Source organism: Bos javanicus, chromosome 17, assembly GCF_032452875.1.
Source record: "Bos javanicus breed banteng chromosome 17, ARS-OSU_banteng_1.0, whole genome shotgun sequence".
Lineage (NCBI taxonomy): Eukaryota > Metazoa > Chordata > Mammalia > Artiodactyla > Bovidae > Bos > Bos javanicus.
In genome coordinates this window covers 61,640,516-61,662,290 of record NC_083884.1, presented here as the reverse complement: position 1 = coordinate 61,662,290, position 21,775 = coordinate 61,640,516, and the positions used below count along the sequence as shown (strand labels likewise).

Sequence of the window (21,775 nt, the reverse complement as noted above, 5' to 3'; positions counted from 1 at the left end):
CAGGGATGCTGGGGTATTTCCGCATCCCGCCATGATGGTGATGGTGGTGGCGGTGGGGAGGGGAGGGGCGCGAGCCCACTCACCTGTGTCCTGGCGGAACTGGTGCATGGACTGAAGGTCGATGATGTAGGGCACCAGCTGGGCGTCCACTTGTCCCAGGACCACAGAGCCCCGGGCATCCTCCTTGAGCACGTTCTCAATGTGGTGGCACACAGTGGCCGTGTAGGGCCGCCAGCGGCTGTGTTCATTCAGCCACTCCCACACCACCACCCGGGCCACGTTCTGAGGTGGGAAGCCCAGCCCGTTCACCGGCATCATCACTCCCTGGCCTGGCCGTGACATGGCCGCTGCCGCCCGAGGGGCCAGGACCCCCTTCTTCCCCACGCAGCTCCTCCTGGGCCTGGGAGCTGGAGGGGGTGGAGGGGAGCTTCCTCTCGCCCCAGGGAGGGCAGCAAGGACTGTCCGGCCTCCTTTGTGTCCTCCCGGCCCCTCTCAGGCCCGCAGGCCTCAGTTAAAGGAGTGTTGGGGGCTGGGGGGGAATGTTCCAGGCTCCAAGATCCCTTCCCCTCAGAGCTGTCTCAGGTTAGGTGTGTTCTGGCAAGTGTCTTTCTTAGGAAGGGGAAAGGTGCTCTCAATCCCCGGGTTCCCTCCAGGCTCAGACGAGGGGGTGAGGCAGCTGCCTCTACTCTAGGTCCGGGCTCTTTCCTGCTGGTCCCCCGTTCCTTCTGGCCGCGGCAGGGCCTGTCACCCCCGGAGGAGGCCCGGCCCCAGCCGGCCTTCTCTGCAGCGCCCCGGCCGGCCCTCTGCGCTCGCAGACCCTGCGCCTGGCTCCAGGGGGGCTGCTGGCCTTGTCTCAGGTCCGCCACCCCCGCCCCCCGACGGCTCCCGCTGAAGGGGGCGTCCCTGTCCCGGTTGTCCCCCCACCCCAGGTCCACGCCGTCCTGGAAGGCCCGGGTGGCTCGAAGAACGCACGGGGGAGGGGTGCGGCGGCTACTCCCAGCCCCCTGATCCGGGCTGCGGCTCCCGAGCTGGGCTGGGGGACGAGGGGGGCGGGGGCCCGTGGGCACGCCCCACCCCACTCGCGCTCGCCACCTGCCAGGAGACAAGAAGGGGAGGGAGAGGGCCCTTTAAGACCAGAGCGCGGCACCCCCTCCCCCCTTCCCCGGGAGAGCGATGGGCTGAGAACAATGGGGAACCGATGGGGGGGAGCGGGCAGCGAGGGGGGCTAAAGGGGGTCGCCCGGTCGCGCTCCCTTGGGGCAGGCCTCAAGGGAGGGCTGGGGCTGGGGGCGCGATTTTCCAAGACCCCTCGCCTGCGGCGCCCCCTCCTCAGCAACCTGAGCGCTCCCCTCCCTCGGGGCCCGCTCCCGGCCGAGGGATGCGGGATGCGCCGGGAGGTGCCAGGATGCGCGGCGCTGCAGGCGCGGCCCAGGGCCCCTCAGGGGTCGCGTCACCACGCAGGCGAAGCCAGGAGCTGGATCGCCTATGCCTCCCGCCTTGCGGGTAACAACCCTCCGTCCCCAGGCCAGACCTCCCCAAAGCGCGCGCGGGCCTCCCGAAGGAGCCGGGGGTGGGGTCCCTGGGCACCCCGCGCTCTCACCGCCTCTCCCCGGTTCTGCCTCCTTCTCCGGCTCAGGCTTCAGCACCGCCGCCTCCTGGGCTCCCCCCGGAGTGGGAGGGAGCCGCGGTCCCGCCTCCGCGCCCTTTCCCTCCCAGGCCGCGCGGCGGGGCTCTGGGCTCTACGCGCGCGGACAGACTACCCAGCCGACCGACGGACGCGTGAGCCGGCGGCCGGACACCGGGATCCCGCGGGTGGGAGGCGGCCGTCGCCGCGCTCAGGGGAGGGAAGGAGGAGGGGGCGGAGAAGGAGGAAGGGGAGGAGACAGATCGCGGCCCTAAGCACCGCCGGCGCTGACACGCGAGTCCCCGGGCGCCCCATATCCTGGGCTAGGCCCACCTGGGACCCCACGGGGCCTCCTGACCCCAGCAGGATTCAGGCCATGGAATGGGGTGTCCATTTGTTCACCTGCTTGAATCTGAATAATTTTTACGTTCCAGTTGCCCAGTCCAGGGCCTGGTACACAATAGATGCTCAATAAATGCTCGAACGAATGGATTAGGATCCAGGGGTTGTTTAAAGAAAGATCTTAAAGCGTTCTAGGGTAGGCTTCTTTTCTCCTTCCACTCTTCTGGGAGAGGGGAGTGAGGAGGGGCTGGCAGAGGGAATCATGAAATCTGAAGTGTACATATGGGCCCACTGAGGCACAGAGAGGGTAAGAAATAAGCCCAGGATCACACAGCAGCTTAGAGCAATGCTCAGACACCACTCAGAGCTGATTCTCCTCCCAGTACCCAATTAGCCAGCCCAGAGCCAGCTTCCCCCAAGACAACTAACCTGCTCCAGGTAAGTGGGGTTGGCAAGAACATCTTGCCTTCAGAAGAGTGGGGGGACCTAGGCCAGGAGGCAGAGACCTCAAAGGAAGGTAAGCGTGGGCCCTCTGTCGTCTCATTCAAGGATGCCTGCCAACAACAGGTGCTCAGTAAATGCTAGGCAAGGGCAGGCTGGATGGACAGGGAGGCAGGTGGTGGCAGCAGCTCAAGTGTTAATGGGAGGGCCAGCTCGCCCTTGTCCAGCAAGCTGGATGCAACTGAGAACACATCATCTGGGTGGTGGGGGGAGGGGGCCAGGGATGGACCACTTGGGGCCTGCGGGTGTTTAGATTAGGAAAGATGAAGGATGCGTCCGGGAACTCTAGCCTGGGTGGCAGACGGGGGTCAGCGGCCTGTTTGGGAGCCTGCCCAGAGCAGCCCACGCTCCTCTTCCTCTCCAGGGCAGATGGTGATAAACTAGGCAAGGTCAAGGGCAGACGGCTCAGGGGAGCTTTCCCAGAACGGAACTCTGGCTCCCCAGCCAGCCAGAGTGACCTACCCCCCACCCCCGCCAGTTCCCCAGGGCCCTGCTGTCTCCTGCTGTCCAGTGCTTGAGGGGCTTTTCCAGATTGGATCCTGATTCTGTTTGCTTGTGCCTCCACAGACTAAAGACAGAGGCTGTGTTTGAGGGCAGGGCCAGCTCTGAGATGCTACCGTGCCAACGGGATGGCTGAACTCTGGAGTTTTAGCCTAGGTCCACTGATGGCTCTCCTGTCCTCCCATTACTGACTTACATGTCTGTGCAATTCTTTTTTTTAGAAGGGCTCTGGCTTTCTACAGATTCTTCTCAAGGGAGGCTGTGACCCAAAAGATTTGGAGCTGATGCTGAACAACCTTATGTTACAGGAGGGGGTCTGGGGACCAGTGGAGAAGAAGCTGGTTCAAAGTCACCTGGAAATTTAGCAGCAAGTTGGAAAGAAGAACTCAAGACTCCAGACTGTACAATGCTATTTAATGTCTGACTAAAGGTCACCTCTTCCGAGAAGCCTTCCTTGAACTCATCCCATCTTCTGCGTTACATCGCATGTACCTTGACTGCTGCAAAGTCACTTCAGTCGTGTCTGACTCTGTGCGACCCCATAGACGGCAGCCCACCAGGCTCCCCTGTCCCTGGGATTCTCCAGGCAAGAACACTGGAGTGGGTTGCCATTTCCTTCTCCAATGCATGAAAGTGAAAAGTGAAAGTGAAGTCGCTCAGTCGTGTCCAACTCTTAGCAACCCCGTGGACTGCAGCATACCGGCTCCTCCGTCCATGGGATTTTCCAGGCAAGAGTACTGGAGTGGGGTGCCATTGCCTTCTCCGGTATACCTCAACAGGACACCCTTTATCACAACAAGCCACTTTAGTGGAATCTGTCCCTGCTGGAGTGAGACATCCTTGAGATAAGGGACTGTGTCTTATTCACCTCGTGTGGTATGGCTGGTGTTTCTTACATAAGCATAGTTGTTTATTGAGTGTCTATTATGTGCCAAGGCGCTTATGTAATGCTCACTCCCCTTCACAATTGTCCTACAAGGTAGGTAATATTGTCTTCATTTTACAGATGGAAAAAAAAAAATCTCCTGGAGCTCAAAGCAGCTTGTCCAAGTTCCCCCAGGGAGTGAGTGGCAGAGCTGGGGTTTGAATCCAAAATGCTTTTGCACCTCCTACACCACCAGCGCTGCCGTGGTGTTTGTTCAGCATCCAGCGGAGGGCAGCATGGCCCTCACGGCGGGCCCTCTCAACTGGGCTGTGGAGCAGCTGGAAGTACAGAGCCCAGCTCCCCCACCATCCTGGGAGAAAGAAATTGCAAAGAGGGGAAAAGAATTTGACCTTCATGGAGCTCACAATCCACTGGAGAGATGGCTCAGACACCAGTGGAGGAGCCAATAGAACAAATGCAGTCCATCACGAAAACTCTTTTTAAAATGTATTGTGTGTAGGAATGACAACCCTCATAGAAAATCCCAGGATTTTCTCTTCTGTGTGTGTCTGTCTCGCTTTCTTGCAGCCATGATACTAGCTGAGGTCATCGGTGCAATGAGATGAAAGAAGATGATCTGTCACTTTTCTAGATCTTTGAGTGATACGTCAAGTTCAGGGCTAATCACATTTACTTAACCTGTGTGTGAGTTTCACAATGATGTTCTTGCTCTGTGATCATCAATGATTTCCAGTTCGCCGATGTAGCCATGCTTCATCATCACAATAGAAATCATGTAAACCTTTCAAGGAAAGTCTTCCACTACAACAAACAACAATTAAAAGCCAGATGATGACTTAGGAGCATGGCCTAAATGAACTTGGAGTTTGTCTTTCTTCTCAGCATTATCAGTGTTCTTAAGGACATTCATGTGCACTATTATAGCAGCATGGAAAGATGGCAGAAAGAAATGACTTATTTTTTGTTCTCATATCCATATCCATCTATCTATCCATTCATCTACTCATTTATGTGTTCAGCTGGATAAGTACCCTCCCTTTCTCTACCTACCCTCCCTCCATCCATCTATCCACTCATTTATGTGTCCAAAATATACTGAGCCCAGTCCTTAAGCCAGGCACTAGGCTGTGCAGGGAGACCCAGGAGGTAACCCAAACAACATGGTTCTGGCTCTTCTATTTCTCAGAGTCTAGTGGCAGTGTGAGCCGTGAATCAAAGAATCACTTTAAGTATGATTACAAAACTTTGCAAGAGCTATGAAAAAGTTCAGGATATCATGAGGGCCTCTAACAGGGATCGAACAAGGCCTAGGGAATCAGGGAGGGCTTCTCAGCGGAGGTGACATTTCAGCTACTCCCCAAAGGATCCACAGTGGTAATGTGGATAAGCCAGTGGGAGGAGCAGGAATGTGCAAAGGCCCAGAGGTGGGAAAGAGTTTGGTGTGTTAAAGCAGCAGAGAGAGGAAGCTGGAGTGACCACTGAGAATGGATCAGGGGGGAGCCATGGGCAAGGTCCCCATGCAGGGCCTACCATGGGTTTGGGGTTTCTATCCTGAGAGCCATGGAAGTTACTGAAGGGAGTTTTTTTTTTTTTTAATTTTTATTTATTTACTTCTTTTTGGACCTTCCTTGCTGTGTTGGGTCTTCATTGCTGCGCACGGGCTTTCTCTAGTTGCGGCAAGTGGGGGTTATTGTTCGTTGTGGTGTTCGGGCTTCTCGTGATGGTGGCTTCTCTCATGGGAGCTCTAGGGTGCTTGGGCTTCGGTAGTTGCCCGCTCCAGAGGGGGTTTCAGTGGTTGTGGTGCACAGGCTTAGTTGCCCGGTGGCATACAGGATATTCCTGGATCAGGGATTGAACTCATCGCTCTAGTGGTGTAGAACCTGCCTGCCAACGCAGGAGATGTAAGAGACACGGGTTCAATCCCTGGGTCGAGAAGACCCCGTGAAGGAGGGCGTGGCAACCCACTCCAGTATTCTTGCCTGGAGAATCCCATGGGCAGATAAGCCTGGCAGGCTACAGTCCATAGGGTCACAAAGAGTTGGACACAACTGAAGTGACTTAGCACCCCTATATTGATTGCCAAGTGGATTCTTAACTACAGGACCACCAGGGTAGTCCCTGAAGGGAATTTAATGCAACTCAAGTTGTGTATGAAAGAGCCTGAAAGTAACCAGACTTTATTGAGCTACTACTGGGTGCCCAGTGCTGGGCTAAATCCCCTGGAGCAGGAAGTGAAGGTGTGGGAATTGTTCTGTGGGACGTAGAACAAGATGGGTGACCCTGAAGACCATAGCAAGGTCATGTACCACTGGGGCATGAGTCCTGGGAGGCAGGTGTCAGCCCTGCCCTCCACCCCGAGGAGCCGAGTTCTGAATTCTTCTGTCCGGCTCCCTGCATCCTGGTCCGTGGACCAGCTGTGACCTTTCCCTCAGCAGTAAGGGGAAAAGTTTAAGTGGGAAACAAGAAACAGAGCAAGAAAGACTCTTTGGATGTCTTGGGGAATGAAAGAGGGCCCCGGGAACTCAGAGCATTCTACTGGAAACAGGAGACTACCTCGGGCCTGCAGGATGAGAGGAGGGTGGCAAGTGGTAAAAGGCCGTCACTACCTGCTGAGACCTGGAGGTGGAATTAGAAAAACGCCAGAACCGTAACATCACAGCTGGCCCTGATGGGCGAGGAGCATCCACAGGCACCGCGGTCTGGGTGGGGCCTGCTCTGATGGCCATGTGTCCAGATCATGAGGTTGCAGATTCCTGAGTCTCACCCAGAAATTCAGGTCCAGTGGGACTTGCCTGGGACCTGAGCATCTCTGGGTGAGATGAATGGCTTCCCTTTGAGCTCTGGGTCTCACTCTGTCCACAAGGGAGAATCTCCAGGGATGGGGGTGGGGTGCTTAAAAACAATGTCCCAAGCGCCACCCTCAGGAACTCTGACTTAATTGGTCTGGGGGTCCTGGCATCAGTAGTTCTTGGCCAGTGGTCCTTTCCTGGATTGGAGTGAAAGAGGGAGGGTGAAATCAGCCTATCCCCATGTAATTGGGCTGATAATACAACATAGGAGCTCTCAGCTCTCGTTTGGGGCCATTGACTTGTTCATCCAACCAGATGTTTATTGAGCATCTACTATGTGCTATACACTGATCCAGGCACTGGGAATGTAATAGTGAACCAAAGAGTTAAAAAATATCTGCCCTCCTGGTGCTGACCTTCTAGTGGGGTGGAGGGCAGAGACAGATGGTAAACAAAGACATAAGTGAAACTCATGGTATGGCAGAAAGTGCAAACACTGTAGAGAAAAAGCAAGCCTTCTCAACACGTCTGGTGGGCATGTGAATCAGTGCAGCCAATTCACAGCTTTCTCTCCCAAAGCCGAGCACGTCCGTATCCTATGACCCACCAATTCTACACCAAAGTATAAACCGTGGAGAAATGCTTGCCTGTCTACACCAGGAATTACATGGAAGGATATTCACAGGGGTGCTGTCCACAGCGGCCAAAACTGGGACACACCCACGTACCCATCTATGGGAGAGCAGATGAATAAATTCCCACTGCGAAGTACTACTTGGCAGTCAAAACATAGGAACTACAGTCATAATACATCACAATGTGGATGAATATCTGAGATCGAATATCCCACGAGAAATGTCCTTTTACATAAACGCGAAATCCTTTCTATCAAGTTGAAAGCAACTAAAAATAAATACACACATATTCAATAATAAACCATAAGAAGGAAACAAGGGAAGAATAACTAAAGGATTCAGGATGAAGATAGTGAGGGGATTATGGTCGGGGGGAACCATCTGGTTAGATGTAGGTTATTGTCAAGACTGTAGCTTTTGTTTGGATTTGGGGTTTTACATCATTAAATTTAGTAATTAAACACTGGGACTTCCCTGGTGGCCCAGCAGTTAAAAGACTCTGTGTTCCCAATTCAGGGGACCTGGGGTTCAATCCGGGGTCAGGGAACTAGATCCCACATGCCAAGTAAGACCTGGTGCAGCCAAATAAATAATTAAAATAAAAAAATAAATGCTGATGAGAGTGGGCTATAAATGTAGGATTATAATTACCCCTCTCTTTATTTTTTTGTGAACTTAAAGCAAAAAAGCAAGAAAGCAGGGGAGAGGCTGAAGCATGCTGGTGGTGGGAGATGGGCTGCAATTTTCAAACAGTTGGACAAGGGAGGTGCCATTGGGGTGACATCTGAGCCAAGACTGGAAGCAGGGAGGTAGTGAACCATAGGAGAGAGCTACAGGAGGATGTCCTAGGCAGAGGGCAAAGAGGGTGCAAAGGCCCTGAGGTGGGAGTGTGCCTGGCATGCTCTAGGAATGGCAGCAGAGTCCATAGCCTGGTGGGAGGGCATGGGGGCACATGTCCTGTGTGGAGGAGAGGAATAAAGCAGGCTTTGGGGAAAGGATGGTCCTGGGTCCCCAAAGAGCCCAGATCCTGGGTCTGCCCTTCTCAGCACTTTGCTGTTTGATTTTCATTTTTTCTTGGATTCCACGAGACATTTCCATTTCCTTGAGGTAGTTTCACTGGGTTTCTATTCATTACAACCCAGTGAATCCTGCCTGGTTAACTCACTGACCCTGTCTGGTCCAGAGGATCATGGTGCGGGTTTCTTCAGGAAAGGATCCTTAAGTAGTAAGTGCAAAGTCGAGAGTGGGTGCTGTGCAGTAGAAAACCAGCCAGCGATGGGAGATCAGGCCAGCATCAGATACGGGGCATGGAATGGTCATTAGCCCATCGGTTGAGTGCTTTTCTAAGCCTCAGGAATTTTTGTTGAACTTCTTCCATCCTCCTGGGTATTAACATAGATTTTACAAATGAGGAGACTCAGACCCCCAGGAGGTTATGACATACATAGTGAGCAGGTGAGTGGGCAAACCCCAGGGTTGCTTGACCGCGAAGTCTCTGCACCTGGGATAGGAGGTCTCTGACCCATTTGCACTGCCGTGTCCCCTTATCTGTGGGTAACCTGGTGGCAGGTGAGTCCTTGCACCTTTCGGTCTTCTCCAGCCCCTGGGCAATCTGAAGACCGGCGGGCAGCCAGGCAAGGTGGATGCACCCTATTCAGGACCGACGGTGTCTCCAGCAAAGAGGGAAGAGACCCAGAGAAACCGCGGAGCTGAGTCGGCTGTGGGCCGGCATGTGATGGGGAGTGCCGTGCAGCCCTGGGGCTTCTGCAGGGCTGGTGCATCTGGCGAAGGCAGGGAGGATAGAGGTGCTCTAACTTTCTCCAGGATCCTAGGGCATTACCCCGCACAGTCCGCTAGAAACCGTCAGTTAGCTCCACTGAGTAGAAAGGGCGGAGAGGGCTGTGAAATGAAATGGGAGCATAGCGACCCCTGGTGGCCATTGCCGATTTATTGCTCTAAAGCTGGAAGGATTTCTAGGTAATTCATTTTAATTTATTTTTATTGTGGTAAAAAAGCATAACAGAAAATTTATCATTTTAACCACTTGTAAACGTACAGTTTAGTCGTGTTCAGTTCAGTTCAGTCGCTCAGTCGTGTCCGACTCTTCGCGACCCCATGAATCACAGCACGCCAGGCCTCCCTGTCCATCACCAACTCCCAGAGTTTACTCAAACTCATGTCCATCGAGTTGGTGATGCCATCCAGCCATCTCATCCTCTGTCATACCCTTCTCCTCCTGCCCTCAATCCCTCCCAGCATCAGGGTCTTTTCCAATGAGTCAACTCTTCGCATGAGGTGGCCAAAGTATTGGAGTTTCAGCTTTAGCATCAGTCCTTCCAATGAACGTCCAGGACTGATCTCCTTTAGAATGGACTGGTTGGATCTCCTGACAGAATGTGGTCCACTGGAGAAGGGAATGGCAAACCACTTCAGTATTCTTGCCTTGAGAACCCCATGAACAGTATGAAAAGGCAAAATGATAGGATACTGAAAGAGAAACTCCCCAGGTTGGTAAGTGCCCAATACACTACTGGAGATCAGTGGAGAAATAACTCCAGAAAGAATGAAGGGATGGAGCCAAAGCAAAAACAATACCCAGTTGTGAATGTGACTGGTGATAGAAGCAAGGTCCGATGCTGAAAAGAGCAATATTGCATAGGAACCTAGAATGTTAGGTTCATGAATCAAGGCAAATTGGAAGTTGTCAAACAGGAGATGGCAAGAGTGAACGTCGACATTCTAGGAATCAGCTAACTAAAATGGACTGGAATGGGTGAATTTAACTCAGATGACCATTATATCTACTACTGTGGGCAGGAATCCCTTAGAAGAAATGGAGTAGCCATCATGGTCAACAGAAGTGTCCAAAATGCAGTACTTAGTTGTGTTAAGCATATTCAAGTGATTGTTCAACAGATCACAAGAATGTTTTTATCTTGTTAAACTGAAACTTTATAGCCATTAAACAATTCCCCATCCCTCCCTACTCCCAGCCCCAGCTATCACCACTTTACTTTCTGTCTCTATGAATCTGACTACTTTAAATACATCATATAGATGATATTATATAGAATAAGTCTTTCTGTGACTGGCTTATTTCACTTGGCATGATTTCCTTAGGATTCTTGCTCCTTGTAGCATGTGTCAGAATCTCCTTCCTTTTTAAGGCTGAGCAATATTCCATTTTTTGCCTTTTCATACTGTTTATAGGGTTCCTGAGGCAAGGATACTGAAGTGGTTTGTCATTCCCTTCTCCAGTGAACCACACTCTGTCAGAAGCAAGGAGATCAAACCAATCAATCCTAAAGAAAATCAACTCTGAATATTCATTGGAAGGACTGATGCTGAAGCTGAAGCTCCAATACTTTGGCCACCTGATGCAAAGAACTGACTCATTGAAAAAGACTCTGATGCTGGCCAAGATTGAGAACAGGAGGAGAAGGGGGTGACAGAGGATGAGATGGTTTGAAGGCATCACTGACTGAACGGACATGAGTTTGAGCAAGCTCCGGGAGATAGTAAAGGAAAGGGAAGCATGGAGTGCTGCAGTCCATGGGGTCACAAAGAATCGCACACGACTGAGTTTGGGCTTCCCAGGTACATCAGTGGGTAAAGAATCTGCCTGCAATGTAGGAGGTGCAGATTTGATCCCTGAATCAGGACGAGCCCCTGGAGGAGGTTACCATAACCCACTAGATGTTCCTTATAGCTCTGAGGGAGAGATTTGGAAAAATATATTACTGCTTCCCAGGTGGCACTTGTGACAAAGAACTCACATGCCAATGCAGGAAACATAAGAAAAGCAGGTTCGATCCCTGGGTTGGGAAGATTTCCTGGAAAAGGAAATGGCAACCCACTCCAGTATTCTTGCCTGGAAAATCCCATGGACAGAGGAGCCTGGAGGGCTACCATACATAGGATCGCAAAGAGTTGGATACAACAAGGCAACTGAGCATGTGTGCACACAAGCTTTATAATAATGCTATGAGATATAGTCTTACTATCCCCATTTAACAGATGAAGAAACTGAGGCAGAGAAAAGTTGCATGCTCAAGGTCATATGCCACTAAATTGTAAAGCCAGGATTGGAAGCCAGTGTCCTGTTCTGCCTTCCCACGGGCACTCACAGCTTCAAGCAAATCTCATTTGTGAAAATACAAATCCTCCCAAAGTGAACGTGAGGGAGGGAGGGCTTCCCTGGTGGTCCAGGGGTTGCGATTCTGCCTTTCAATGCTGGGGACGTGGGTTTGATCCCTGGTCATGGGACTAAGACCCCACATGCCATGGGGCAGGTAAGCCCACGCGCAACTACTGAACCCATCCCATCACCACAACCAGAGAAGCCCGCGTGCTGCAGCAAAGAGCCCATGCAGCCAAAATAAAATGGGTTAACTTTTTTTAAAAAATGAGGGATTCAATGGAAAAGAAATACATTTTTTTAAAAGTGAGGGAGGGCATGTTTTCTGTAATAGAAAGCATCGCTACCACAGCTCCCCTGGCATGTGTGTGATGTGCACGTTTCAAAGGATTCTCACAGCCCAGCGGTATTAATACTCGTGCTACCTATGTTAAAAAGGGAGTGGCTGTAGGTATGAGAGGGCCTGTGACTGACCAGAGGTCATCTCTGCATTCCTGGGAGCTGGTACTCCAACCCTGCACTCCCAAGGAACGCTCAGGCATTCGTATCAAACAAACCAAGTTTGTACCTTGGGTCCCCCCACTCTTTTTTTTTTATTTGAATTTTTATTTTAAATTCATTTTGGGCTTACAGAGAAGTTGCAAAGGATGCAATGAATTTTTTTGTGTACCCTTCACTCAGAGTCTTTGAATGCTACCATTCTGCCACGTCTGCTTCCCCTCTCCAGTTAACTGAACAACCCTGACCCGACTGTCAGGCACTCTGTGTCAGATCCAGTCCCTGAAATCTATTTCTCACCTGCACTGTATAGTCATAAGGGATTTGATTTAGGTCATCCCTGAATGGTCTAGTAGTTTTCTCTACTTTCTTCAATTTAAGTCTGAATTTGGCAATAAGGAGTTCATGATCTGAGCCACAGTCAGCTCCCGGGCTTGTTGTTCCTGACTGTATAGAGCTTCTCCATCTTTGGCTGCAAAGACTATAGTCAATCTGATTTCAGTGTCGACCATCTGGTGAAGTCCATGTGTAGAGTCTTCTCTTGTGTTGTTGGAAGAGGATGTTTGCTATGACCAGTACATTCTCTTGGCAGAACTCTATTAGCCTTTGCCCTGCTTCATTCTGTACTCCAAGGCCGGTTCGTGACTTTGTACAGGAGACAGGAATCAAGACCATCCCCAAGAAAAAGAAAGGCGAAAAAGCAAAATGGCTGTCTGAGGAGGCCTTACAAATAGCTGTGAAAACAAGGGAAGAGAAAAGCAAAGGGGGAAAGGAAAGATATACCCATTTGAATGCAGAGTTCCAGAGAATAGCAAGGAGAGATAAGAAAGCCTTCCTCAGTGATCAATGCAAAGAAATAGAGGAAAACAATAGAATGGGAAAGACTAGAGATCTCTTCAAGAAAATTAGAGATACCAAGGGAACACTTTATGCAAAGATGGGCTTAATAAAGGACAGAAATGGTATGGACCTAACAGAAGCAGAAGCTATTAAGAAGAGGTGGCAAGAATACACAGAAGAACTGTACAAAATAGATCTTCATGACCCAGATAATCACGATGGTGTGATCACTCACCTAGAGCCAGACATCCTGGAATGTGAAGTCAAGTGAGCCTTAGAAAGCATCACTACGAACAAAGCTAGTGGAGGTGATGGAATTCCAGTTAAGCTATTTCAAATCCTAAAAGATGATGCTGTGAAAATGCTGCACTCAATATGCCAGCACATTTGGAAAACTCAGTAGTGGCCACAGGACTGGAAAAGGTCAGTTTTCATTCCAATCCCAAAGAAAGGCAATGCCAAAGAATGCTCAAACTACTGCACAATTGCACTCATCTCACACACTAGCAAAGTAATGCTCAAAATTCTCCAAGCCAGGCTTCAGCAATATGTGAACCGTGAACTTCCAGATGTTCGACCTGGTTTTAGAAAAGGCAGAGGAACCAGAGATCAAATTGCCAACCTCCACTGGATCATCAAAAAAAGCAAGAGAGTTCCATAAAAACATCTATTTCTGCTGTATTGACTATGCCAACACCTTTGACTGTTTGAATCACAATAAACTGTGGAAAATTCTGAAAGAGATGGGAATACCAGACCACCTGACCTGCCTCTTGAGAAACTTATATGCAGTTTAGGAAGCAACAGTTCGAACTGGACATGAAACAACAGACTGGTTCCAAATAGGAAAAGGAGTACTTCAAGGCTGTATATTGTCACCCTGCTTATTTAACTTATATGCAGAGTACATCATGAGAAACGCTGGGCTGGAAGAAGCACAAGCTGGAATCAAGATTGCCGGGAGAAATATCAATAACCTCAGATATGCAGATGACACCACCCTTATGGCAGAAAGTGAAGAAGAACTAAAGAGCCTCTTGATGAAAGTGAAAGAGGAGAGTGAAAAAGTTGGCTTAAAGCTCAACATTCAGAAAACTAAGATCATGGCACCTGGGCACATCACTTCATGGGAAATAGATGGGGAAACAGTGGAAACAGTGTCACACTTTATTTTGGGGGGCTCCAAAATCACTGCAGATGCTGACTGCAGCCATGAAATTAAAAGACGCTTACTCCTTTGAAGGAAAGTTATGACCAACCTAGACAGCATATTCAAAAGCAGAGACATTACTTTGCCAACAAAGGTCCATCTAGTCAAGTCCAGTGGTCATGTATGGATATTGAGAGTTGGACTATAAAGAAAGCTGAGCGCTGAAGAACGGATGCTTTTGAACTGTGGTGTTGGAGAAGACTCTTGAGAGTCCCTTGGACTGCAAGGAGATCCAACCAGTCTATCCTAAAGGAGATCAGTCCTGGGTATTCATTGGAAGGACTGATGTTGAAGCTGAAACTCCAATACTTTGGCCACCTGATGTGAAGAGCTGACTCATTGGGAAAGACCCTGGTGCTGGGAAAGATTGAGGGCAGGAGGAGAAGGGGACGACAGAGGATGAGATGGTTGGATGCCATCACCGACACAATGGACATGGGTTTGGGTGGACTCCGGGAGTTGGTGATGGACAGGGAGGCCTGGTGTGCTGTGGTTCATGGGGTCACAAAGAGTCTGACACGACTGAGCGACTGAACTGAACTGAACTGAACTGAACCCTACTATGGAAAGTAATCTACTTCACTCAAAGTCTACTGATTTAAATGCTAATCACATCTAAAAATACTTTCACAGCAACATCTTGACTGGTGTATAACCAAACATCTGGGCATTATAACCTAGCCAAGCTGCTGCTGCTAAGTCACTTCAGTCATGTCCGACTCTGTGTGACCCCATAGATGGCAGCCCATCAGGCTCCACCATCCCTGGGATTCTCCAGGCAAGAACACTGGAGTGGGTTGCCATTTCCTTTTCCAACCTAGCCAAGAGAACACAAAAAATTACTATTACCATCCCAGTTACCAAGGTACTTTCATCTTTCTGCTTTTCCAACCTAGATGTGTTGGTATTTCAGCCTTAGTAATCACAAAGAGTTGGACACGACTGAGTGACTAAGCACAGCACACAGCACAGTATCGCTTCAAGGCTACAAGACAGCTGCTGAAGCTCCAGGAGTCAGTCACAATCTCAGACAACAGTGTCCAGAGCAGTGTCTAGAGCAAAGAAGATTTAAAAAGGATTTTCCTTGGCCATCTCTCTCTTAATAGACAGTCTGGGAATAGACTGGAAGCCAGTCTTCCCAGAGTCCCTTAGTAGACTTTTCTGGCTAATGTTTAATTAGCCAGAACGAGATCACATTAGTCCAGGTGGTGCTAATGGTAAAGAACCTGCCTGCCAATGCAAGTAGAAGTAAGAGACTCCGATTCGATTCCTGGGTTGGGAAGGTCCCCTGGAGGAGGGCATGGCTACCCACTCCAGTATTCTTGCCTGGAGAATCCCATGGACTGAGGAGCCTGGAGGGCTGCAGTCCACAGGGTCGCACAGAATCGTACATGACTGAAGCAGCTTAGCCCGTATGCATGAGGTCACATGCCCACACCTCGAGATCAATCATTCTCAAGGGGAAGCAGGATGCCAGGGTTGGCTTAGACCAATCAGGACTCATCCCCTGGGATGGTGCATTGGGTGGTTTTGGGAAGCAAAGAAAAATGGAGGAATGACTACTAGCAGGCAACCAACAGCACTGGCGGGCACTCCAGTCAGTCCAGTTCAGTCGCTCAGTCGTGTCCAACTCCTTGTGACCCATGGACTGCAGCACGCCAGGCTTCCCTGTCCATCACCAACTCCCAGAGCCTGCTCAAATTCATGTCCATCGAGTCAGTGTATACTTGATGCTCCCTAAATGCTAAGGAGTGAACCAGTGGTAGAGGCAAGAGACCCCTGTGGGTGCATGCTCAGTCACTCATGTCATGTCAAGTCCAACTCTTTGCGACCTCATGGACTGTAGCCTGTCAGGCTCCTCTGTCCATGGACTTTTCCAGGCAAGAGTACTGGAGTGGGCTGCTATTTCCTCCTCCAGGGGATCTTCCTGACCCAAGGATCGAGCCCGAGTCTCCACATCTGCATTGCAGGTGGGTTCTTTGAATGTGTAGGAAGAAGCAGGCTTGGGTCTCCGTTGCAGGCTTAGTGTTCTTGGCTTGCCCAGTACCCTGGACACTTAATAGGCTTTCTGGGAGACCCTGCTAGTCAGGTAGACAGAGCAGCCTAGTTGCAGAGGAGAAAGTAGCCACCACCAGCCATTGTCCTCTCTAATGCGACAATCTGGTTCTGTCCCATGGCCTCCCAGCCTGGGCTGTGGGCAGCCCTCTGACACTCTGACTATCATCTGCTGTTCTTGAAGCTGAGTCTGCAGGGGGAGACCGTGGAGATCTCCCCAGCAAGGATGGAGGTGGAAGGAAGAAGGAGGAGGAGGGGCTCTCCAAAAAGCTAAAAACCAGAAAGAGAGGTCAAGGGTATGCTGAAATGGGTTTGAAAATTCAGTCCTCATTTATAGGACACTTGCCAAGACTTTTCACGTTTATTGTCTTGTTTAAGTACCCCACGGGTAAGGGAGACAGATTTCATTCTTCCCATTACGAGGATGAGGCTCTGGATGCCCAGAAACTCAAAAGGCTTTGCCCAAGGCCACTTCTGTGCATTCCCCATTGCTGCCGTAACGAACTTACTGGCTTTAAACAACACACATTTTTACAACGCTGGAGGTCAGAAATCGAAAAGTCAAGGTGTCAGCAGGTCCACGTTCTTTCTGGAGGCTTCGAGAGAGAGAGTCTGTTACTTTGCTTTTCCAGCTTCTAAAGGCCAGCTGCACTCCTTGGCTTGTGGCCCCCTCCTCCATCCTCAAAGCCAGCAGCGTAGCATCCTCCAATCACACATCTTTCCTCACTCTAACTCCTGCCTCCCTCCTCTAAAAATGCTTGCGATTACGTTGGTCCCGCCATCTATATAATCCAGGACAATCTCCCATGTCAAGATCCTGAATCACATCTGCAGTGAATCCCCTGGTGGTCCGTGGCTATGACTCTGAGCTCCCAGTGCAGGGGGCTTGGGTTCAGTCTCTGGTCAGGGAACTAGACCCCTCATGCTGCAACTAAAAAAAAAAAAAAGATCCCACATGCTGCGATGAAGTTTGAACATCCTGAGTGCTGCAACTAAGACCTGGAGAAACCACATACATACATACATAAAAATCACATCTGCAGGGTTTTCCTGGTGGCTCAGTGGTAAAGAATCTGCCTGCCAATGTGGGAGACAGGGGTTTGAGCCCTGATCCAGGAAGACTCCCCCAGCCTTGGAGCAACTAAGCCCATGAGTACAAGTATTGAGACCACATGCTGCAGCTACTGAAGCCCACCCACCCTAGAACTTGTGCTCAGCAACAAGAGAAGCCGTTGCAGTGAGAAGCCTCGAACCGCAGCTGGAGAGCAGCTCCCACTCGCTGCAACTAGAGAAAAGCCGGCAAAGCAACAGAGACCCAGCACAACCAAAAATAAAGGAAATAAATGAGTAATATTATGTTTAAAAAATCACATATGCAAAGTTCTTTTTGCCGTGTGTTGTAACGTATTTGTCAGTCATGGGGATCAGGATGTGGACATCTTTGGGAGGATGTTATTCAGCCTTTTGTAGTTACCAGCCTGGGAGTGACTGAGACCTTCTGAGCCCCTGTGTTGCTTCTTTGTCCTTCTCCTCAGCAGTTCACCGTGGCTGTAGTCACTGACGGATCCTGTTTGTGGCTTGCACATCAGTGGCAGCATTTTGCATTTGCCATTTTTTAGATAAGGAACGAACACGTGGGACCCAGGGTCTGGCTGTCTGAGTTTAAATCCTAGCTTCAGCTTTTCCAAGTGGTGCAATGTTCCGGCAAGTTACTTTTCTTTTTTGTGGCTCTGTTTTCTCATCTGTAAAATGGGAATGATGATATAGATACCTGTCCCCTGGATACACAGTATGAGGATTAAATGATCTAATGAAACTTGAGTTCTTAGAACAATGTCTGGTTTATAATAACTTTAGAACATATTAGCTTGCTTTTTTGTCTTAAAATTTTTTTTTATTTTATTTGATTGTGCTTAGTCTTTTGTTGCAGCACAAAGGATCTTTAATTGTGGCATGCAGGATCTATATTCTTATCACTCAAGGAAAATCTTTTTGTTTTTGATGACCTGTGGCCATTTGAACCCTTTCTCCATGCAAGCTGAGATCCGCAGTGATTTACTAGCTCCCAAAGCTGGGTTTACAGGAATCCACATAGTTAAGGAGTCAAATGCTTAGAATTTGGAGGCAGAGAAGCCCAGGGTAGAATCCTACTAGCCCACTTACTTGCTGCAGGCCCTTGGGATATGACTTCACTGGGCCTCAATTCCCTTATTTGTAAAGTGGGGATTGTTGTTGTTCGGTCGCTCAGTCTTGTCTGACTCTTTGTGACCCCATGGACTGTAGCATGCCAGCTTCCCTGTCCTTCACCATCTCCCAGTTCTTGCTCAAACTCATGTCCAATGAGTCGATGATGCCATCCAACCAACTCAATCTCTGTTATCCCTTTCTCCTCCTGACTTCAATCTTTCCCAGTATCAGGGTCTTTTCCAATGAGTCAGCTCTTTGCATCAGGTGGCCAAAGTATTGGAGCATCAGCTTCAGCATCAGTCCTTCCAATGAATATTCAGGACTTATTTCCTTTAGGATTGACTGCTTTGATCTTCTTGCAGTCCAAAGGACTGTCAAGAGTCTTTTCCAACACCACAGTTCAAAAGCATCAATTCTTTGGCACTCAGCCTTCTTTATAATCCAACTCTCACATCCATACATGAGTACTGGAAAAACCATAGCTTTGACTAGATGGACCTTTGTTGGCAAAGTAATGTCTCTAATTTTTAATATGCTGTCTAGGTTTGACATAGCTTTTCTTCCAAAAAGCAAGTGTCTTTTAATTTCATGGCTGCAGTCACCATCTGCAGCGATTTTGGAGCCCAAGAAAATAAAGTATGTCACTGTTTCCATTTTTTCCTCATCTATTTGCCATAAAGTGCTGGGACTGCATGCCGTGATCTTAGTTTTCTGAATGTTGAGTTTTAAGTCAACTTTTCCACTCTCATTTTTCACTTTCATCAAGAGGCTCTTTAGTTCCTCTTTGCTTTCTGCCATACGGGTGGTGTCATCCACATATCTGAGACTGATGATATTTCTCCCGGCAATCTTGATTCCAGCTTGTGTATCCTCCAGCCCAGCATTTTGCATGATGTACTCTGCATATAAGTTAAATAAGCGGGGTGACAATATACAGCCTTGATGTACTCCTTTCCCTATTTGGAACCAGTCCATTGTTCCATGTCCAGTTCTAACTGTTGCTTCTTGACCTGCATACAGGTTTCTCAGGAGGCAGGTAAGGTGGTCTGGTATTCTCATCTCTTGAAGAATTTTCCACAGTTGGTGATCCACACAGTCAAAGGCTTTGGCATAGTCAATAAAGCAGAAGTTTTTCTGTAATTCTCTTGCTCTTTCTATGATCGAATGGATGTTGGCAATTTGATCTCTGGTTGCTCTGCCTTTTCTAAATTCAGCTTGAACATCTGGAAGTTCTCTGTTCATGTACTGTTGAAGCCTAGCTTGGAGAATTTTGAGCATTACTTTGCTAGCGTGTGAGATGAGTGCAATTGTGCAATAGTTTGAACATTCTTTGCCATTGCCTTTCTTTGGGATTGGAATGAAAACTGACCTTTTCCAGTCCCGTGGCCACTGACTGCTGAGTTTTCCAGATTTGCTGGCATATTGAGTGCAGCAATTTCACAGCATCATCTTTTAGGATTTGAAATAGCTTAACTGGAATTCCATCACCTCCACTAGCTTTGTTCGTAGTGATGCTTTCTAAGGCCCACTTGACTTCGCACTCCAGGATGTCTGGCTCTAGGTGAGTGAACACACCATCGAGGTTATCTGGGTCATTAAGATCTTTTGTGTGTAGTTCGTTGTGTATTCTTGCCACCTCTTCTCGATATCTTCTGCTAGTACTCAAACCAGAGGGCAATTGTTAAAAATTATTTTATCTCTTCCTTCATTTTTGGCTGTGCCGGGTCCTCATTGGTGCACACAGGTTTTCTCCAGTTGTGGCGAGTCAGGCTCCCTTGTTGCAGGCTTCTCATTGCAGTGGTTCTCCTGTTGTGAAGCACAGGCTCTAGGGCACAGGCTCAGTAGTTGCAGAACGAAGGCTTAGCTGCCCCATTGCGTGTGGGATCTTAGTTCCCAGATCGGGGATCAAACCTGTGTCCCCTGCATTGACAGGGGGATTCTTAACCACTGGACCACCAGGGAAGTCTCCAGAGGGCAGTTTTGAGGATTGAAAGAGACAAGGTACTTCATCTCTCTCAACATCCTTTCCAACCCTCACAAACTACATCTCCCACAAATCCAGGCCTGTCTCCAGCAGGTGCTCCAGCCACCAATCTAGTTCCCTTTTCTCATCACTGTCTTTCTCTCTTATGGTAAATGAAGTAGGGATTTTCCATGTTGAAAGATTACTTTAACACCTTTTTTCATGAATCATCTGTTCATAGTTTTTTGTCCATTTTTCTCTCTGGTTTCCACATTTCCCCATTAAATTTAGAGAGTCACTCATTTGTTAGTGAGAATACTCCTTTATCCATTATGTGTGTTGTAAAATTTTCTCCTAGTTTGTCAGTGGTCTTCTGATTTCACTTATGGTATATTTCACATGTAAAAGCTAAAGAAAATTTTATGTAGTCAAATTTACTAATCTTTTTTTTTAATTAAAAAATTAAAACTTTTTGGCAGCACTGTGGCCTGTGGGATCCTAGTTTTTGGCATGTAGAATCCTATTTCCCCAACCAGGAATGGAACCTGTGTCCCCTGTATTGGAAGCATGGAGCCTTAACCACTGGACGGCCAGAGAAGGCTCTGTACTAATCTCTTGTTGCATCTGGATTTTGAATCGTAGTTAGAGATCTTTACTCCACACACAAGTTATGGAGGAATTCACCCATATACTTGTACACTTCCCTGGTGGTGGCTCAGCGGTAAAGAATCCACCTGCAATGCAGGAGATGTGGTTTGGATTGGATGAGGGCATGGAAACCCTCTCCAGTATTCTTGCCTGGAGAATCCCATGGACAGAGGAGCCTGGCGGGCTACAGTCCATAGGGTCTCAAAGACTCTGACTGACTGAAGCAACTGAGGATGCAGTCACCTACTGGTAATTACAATTTCATTTTTTACATTTAGATGCTCATCATTTAGGACTTTATTCTTGTGTATTGTGTGAGGAGTGGACATTGGGTCAAAAGTAAAAAAAGACAAAGGAAGTATTTTGGAGACAACTGGTAAAATTTGAATAAAGACCCTGTATTAGACTATCATTCAGTTCAGTTCCATTCAGTTCAGTCGCTCAGTGTCCGACTCTTTGTGACCCCATGTATCACAGCATGCCAGGCCTCTCTGTCCATCACCAACTCCCGGAGTTCACTCAAACTCATGTCCATAGAGTCAGTGATGCCATCCAGCCATCTCATCCTCTGTTGTTCCCTTGTCCTCCTACTGCCAATCCCTCCCAGCATCAGGGTCTTTTCCAATGAGTCAACTTTTTGCATGAGGTGGCCAAAGTATTGGACCAGCTTCAGCATCAGTCCTTGCAATGAACACTCAGGACTGATGTCCTTTAGAATGGACAGGTTGGATCTCCTTGCAGTCCAAGGGACTCTGAAGAGTCTTCTCCAACACCACAGTTCAAAAGCATCAATTCTTCAGTGCTCAGCTTTCTTTATAGTCCAACTCTCACATCCATACCTGACCACTGGAAAAACCGTAGCCTTGACTAGACAGACCTTGGTTGGCAAAGTAATATCTCTGCTTTTCAATATACTATCTAGGTTGGTCATAACTTTCCTTCCAAGGAGTAAGTGTCTT

General features: G+C 48.9%; 1 protein-coding gene and 1 long non-coding RNA gene across 2 annotated transcripts in view; one reads left to right on the top strand and one right to left on the bottom strand.

Annotated features, from left to right (window-relative positions):
- DTX1 (deltex E3 ubiquitin ligase 1) overlaps positions 1-1,815 on the bottom strand; it is a 38,916-nt gene extending 37,101 nt beyond the window's left edge. Inside the window, exons 1-2 of the mRNA XM_061384929.1 lie at positions 1,600-1,815; positions 84-1,092 (exon numbers count right to left, since the gene is read on the bottom strand). Coding sequence (XP_061240913.1) covers positions 84-342 — 259 coding nt within the window. The 5' untranslated portion in view covers positions 343-1,092; positions 1,600-1,815. The remainder of the gene's footprint in view (positions 1-83; positions 1,093-1,599) is intronic.
- A 123-nt stretch (positions 1,816-1,938) lies between these two features.
- LOC133228899 (uncharacterized) lies at positions 1,939-4,711 on the top strand. Its single transcript, XR_009730411.1, has 2 exons — positions 1,939-2,403; positions 3,189-4,711. It is a non-coding gene; the product is annotated as an uncharacterized LOC133228899 (long non-coding RNA).
- Positions 4,712-21,775: the final 17,064 nt, after the last annotated feature.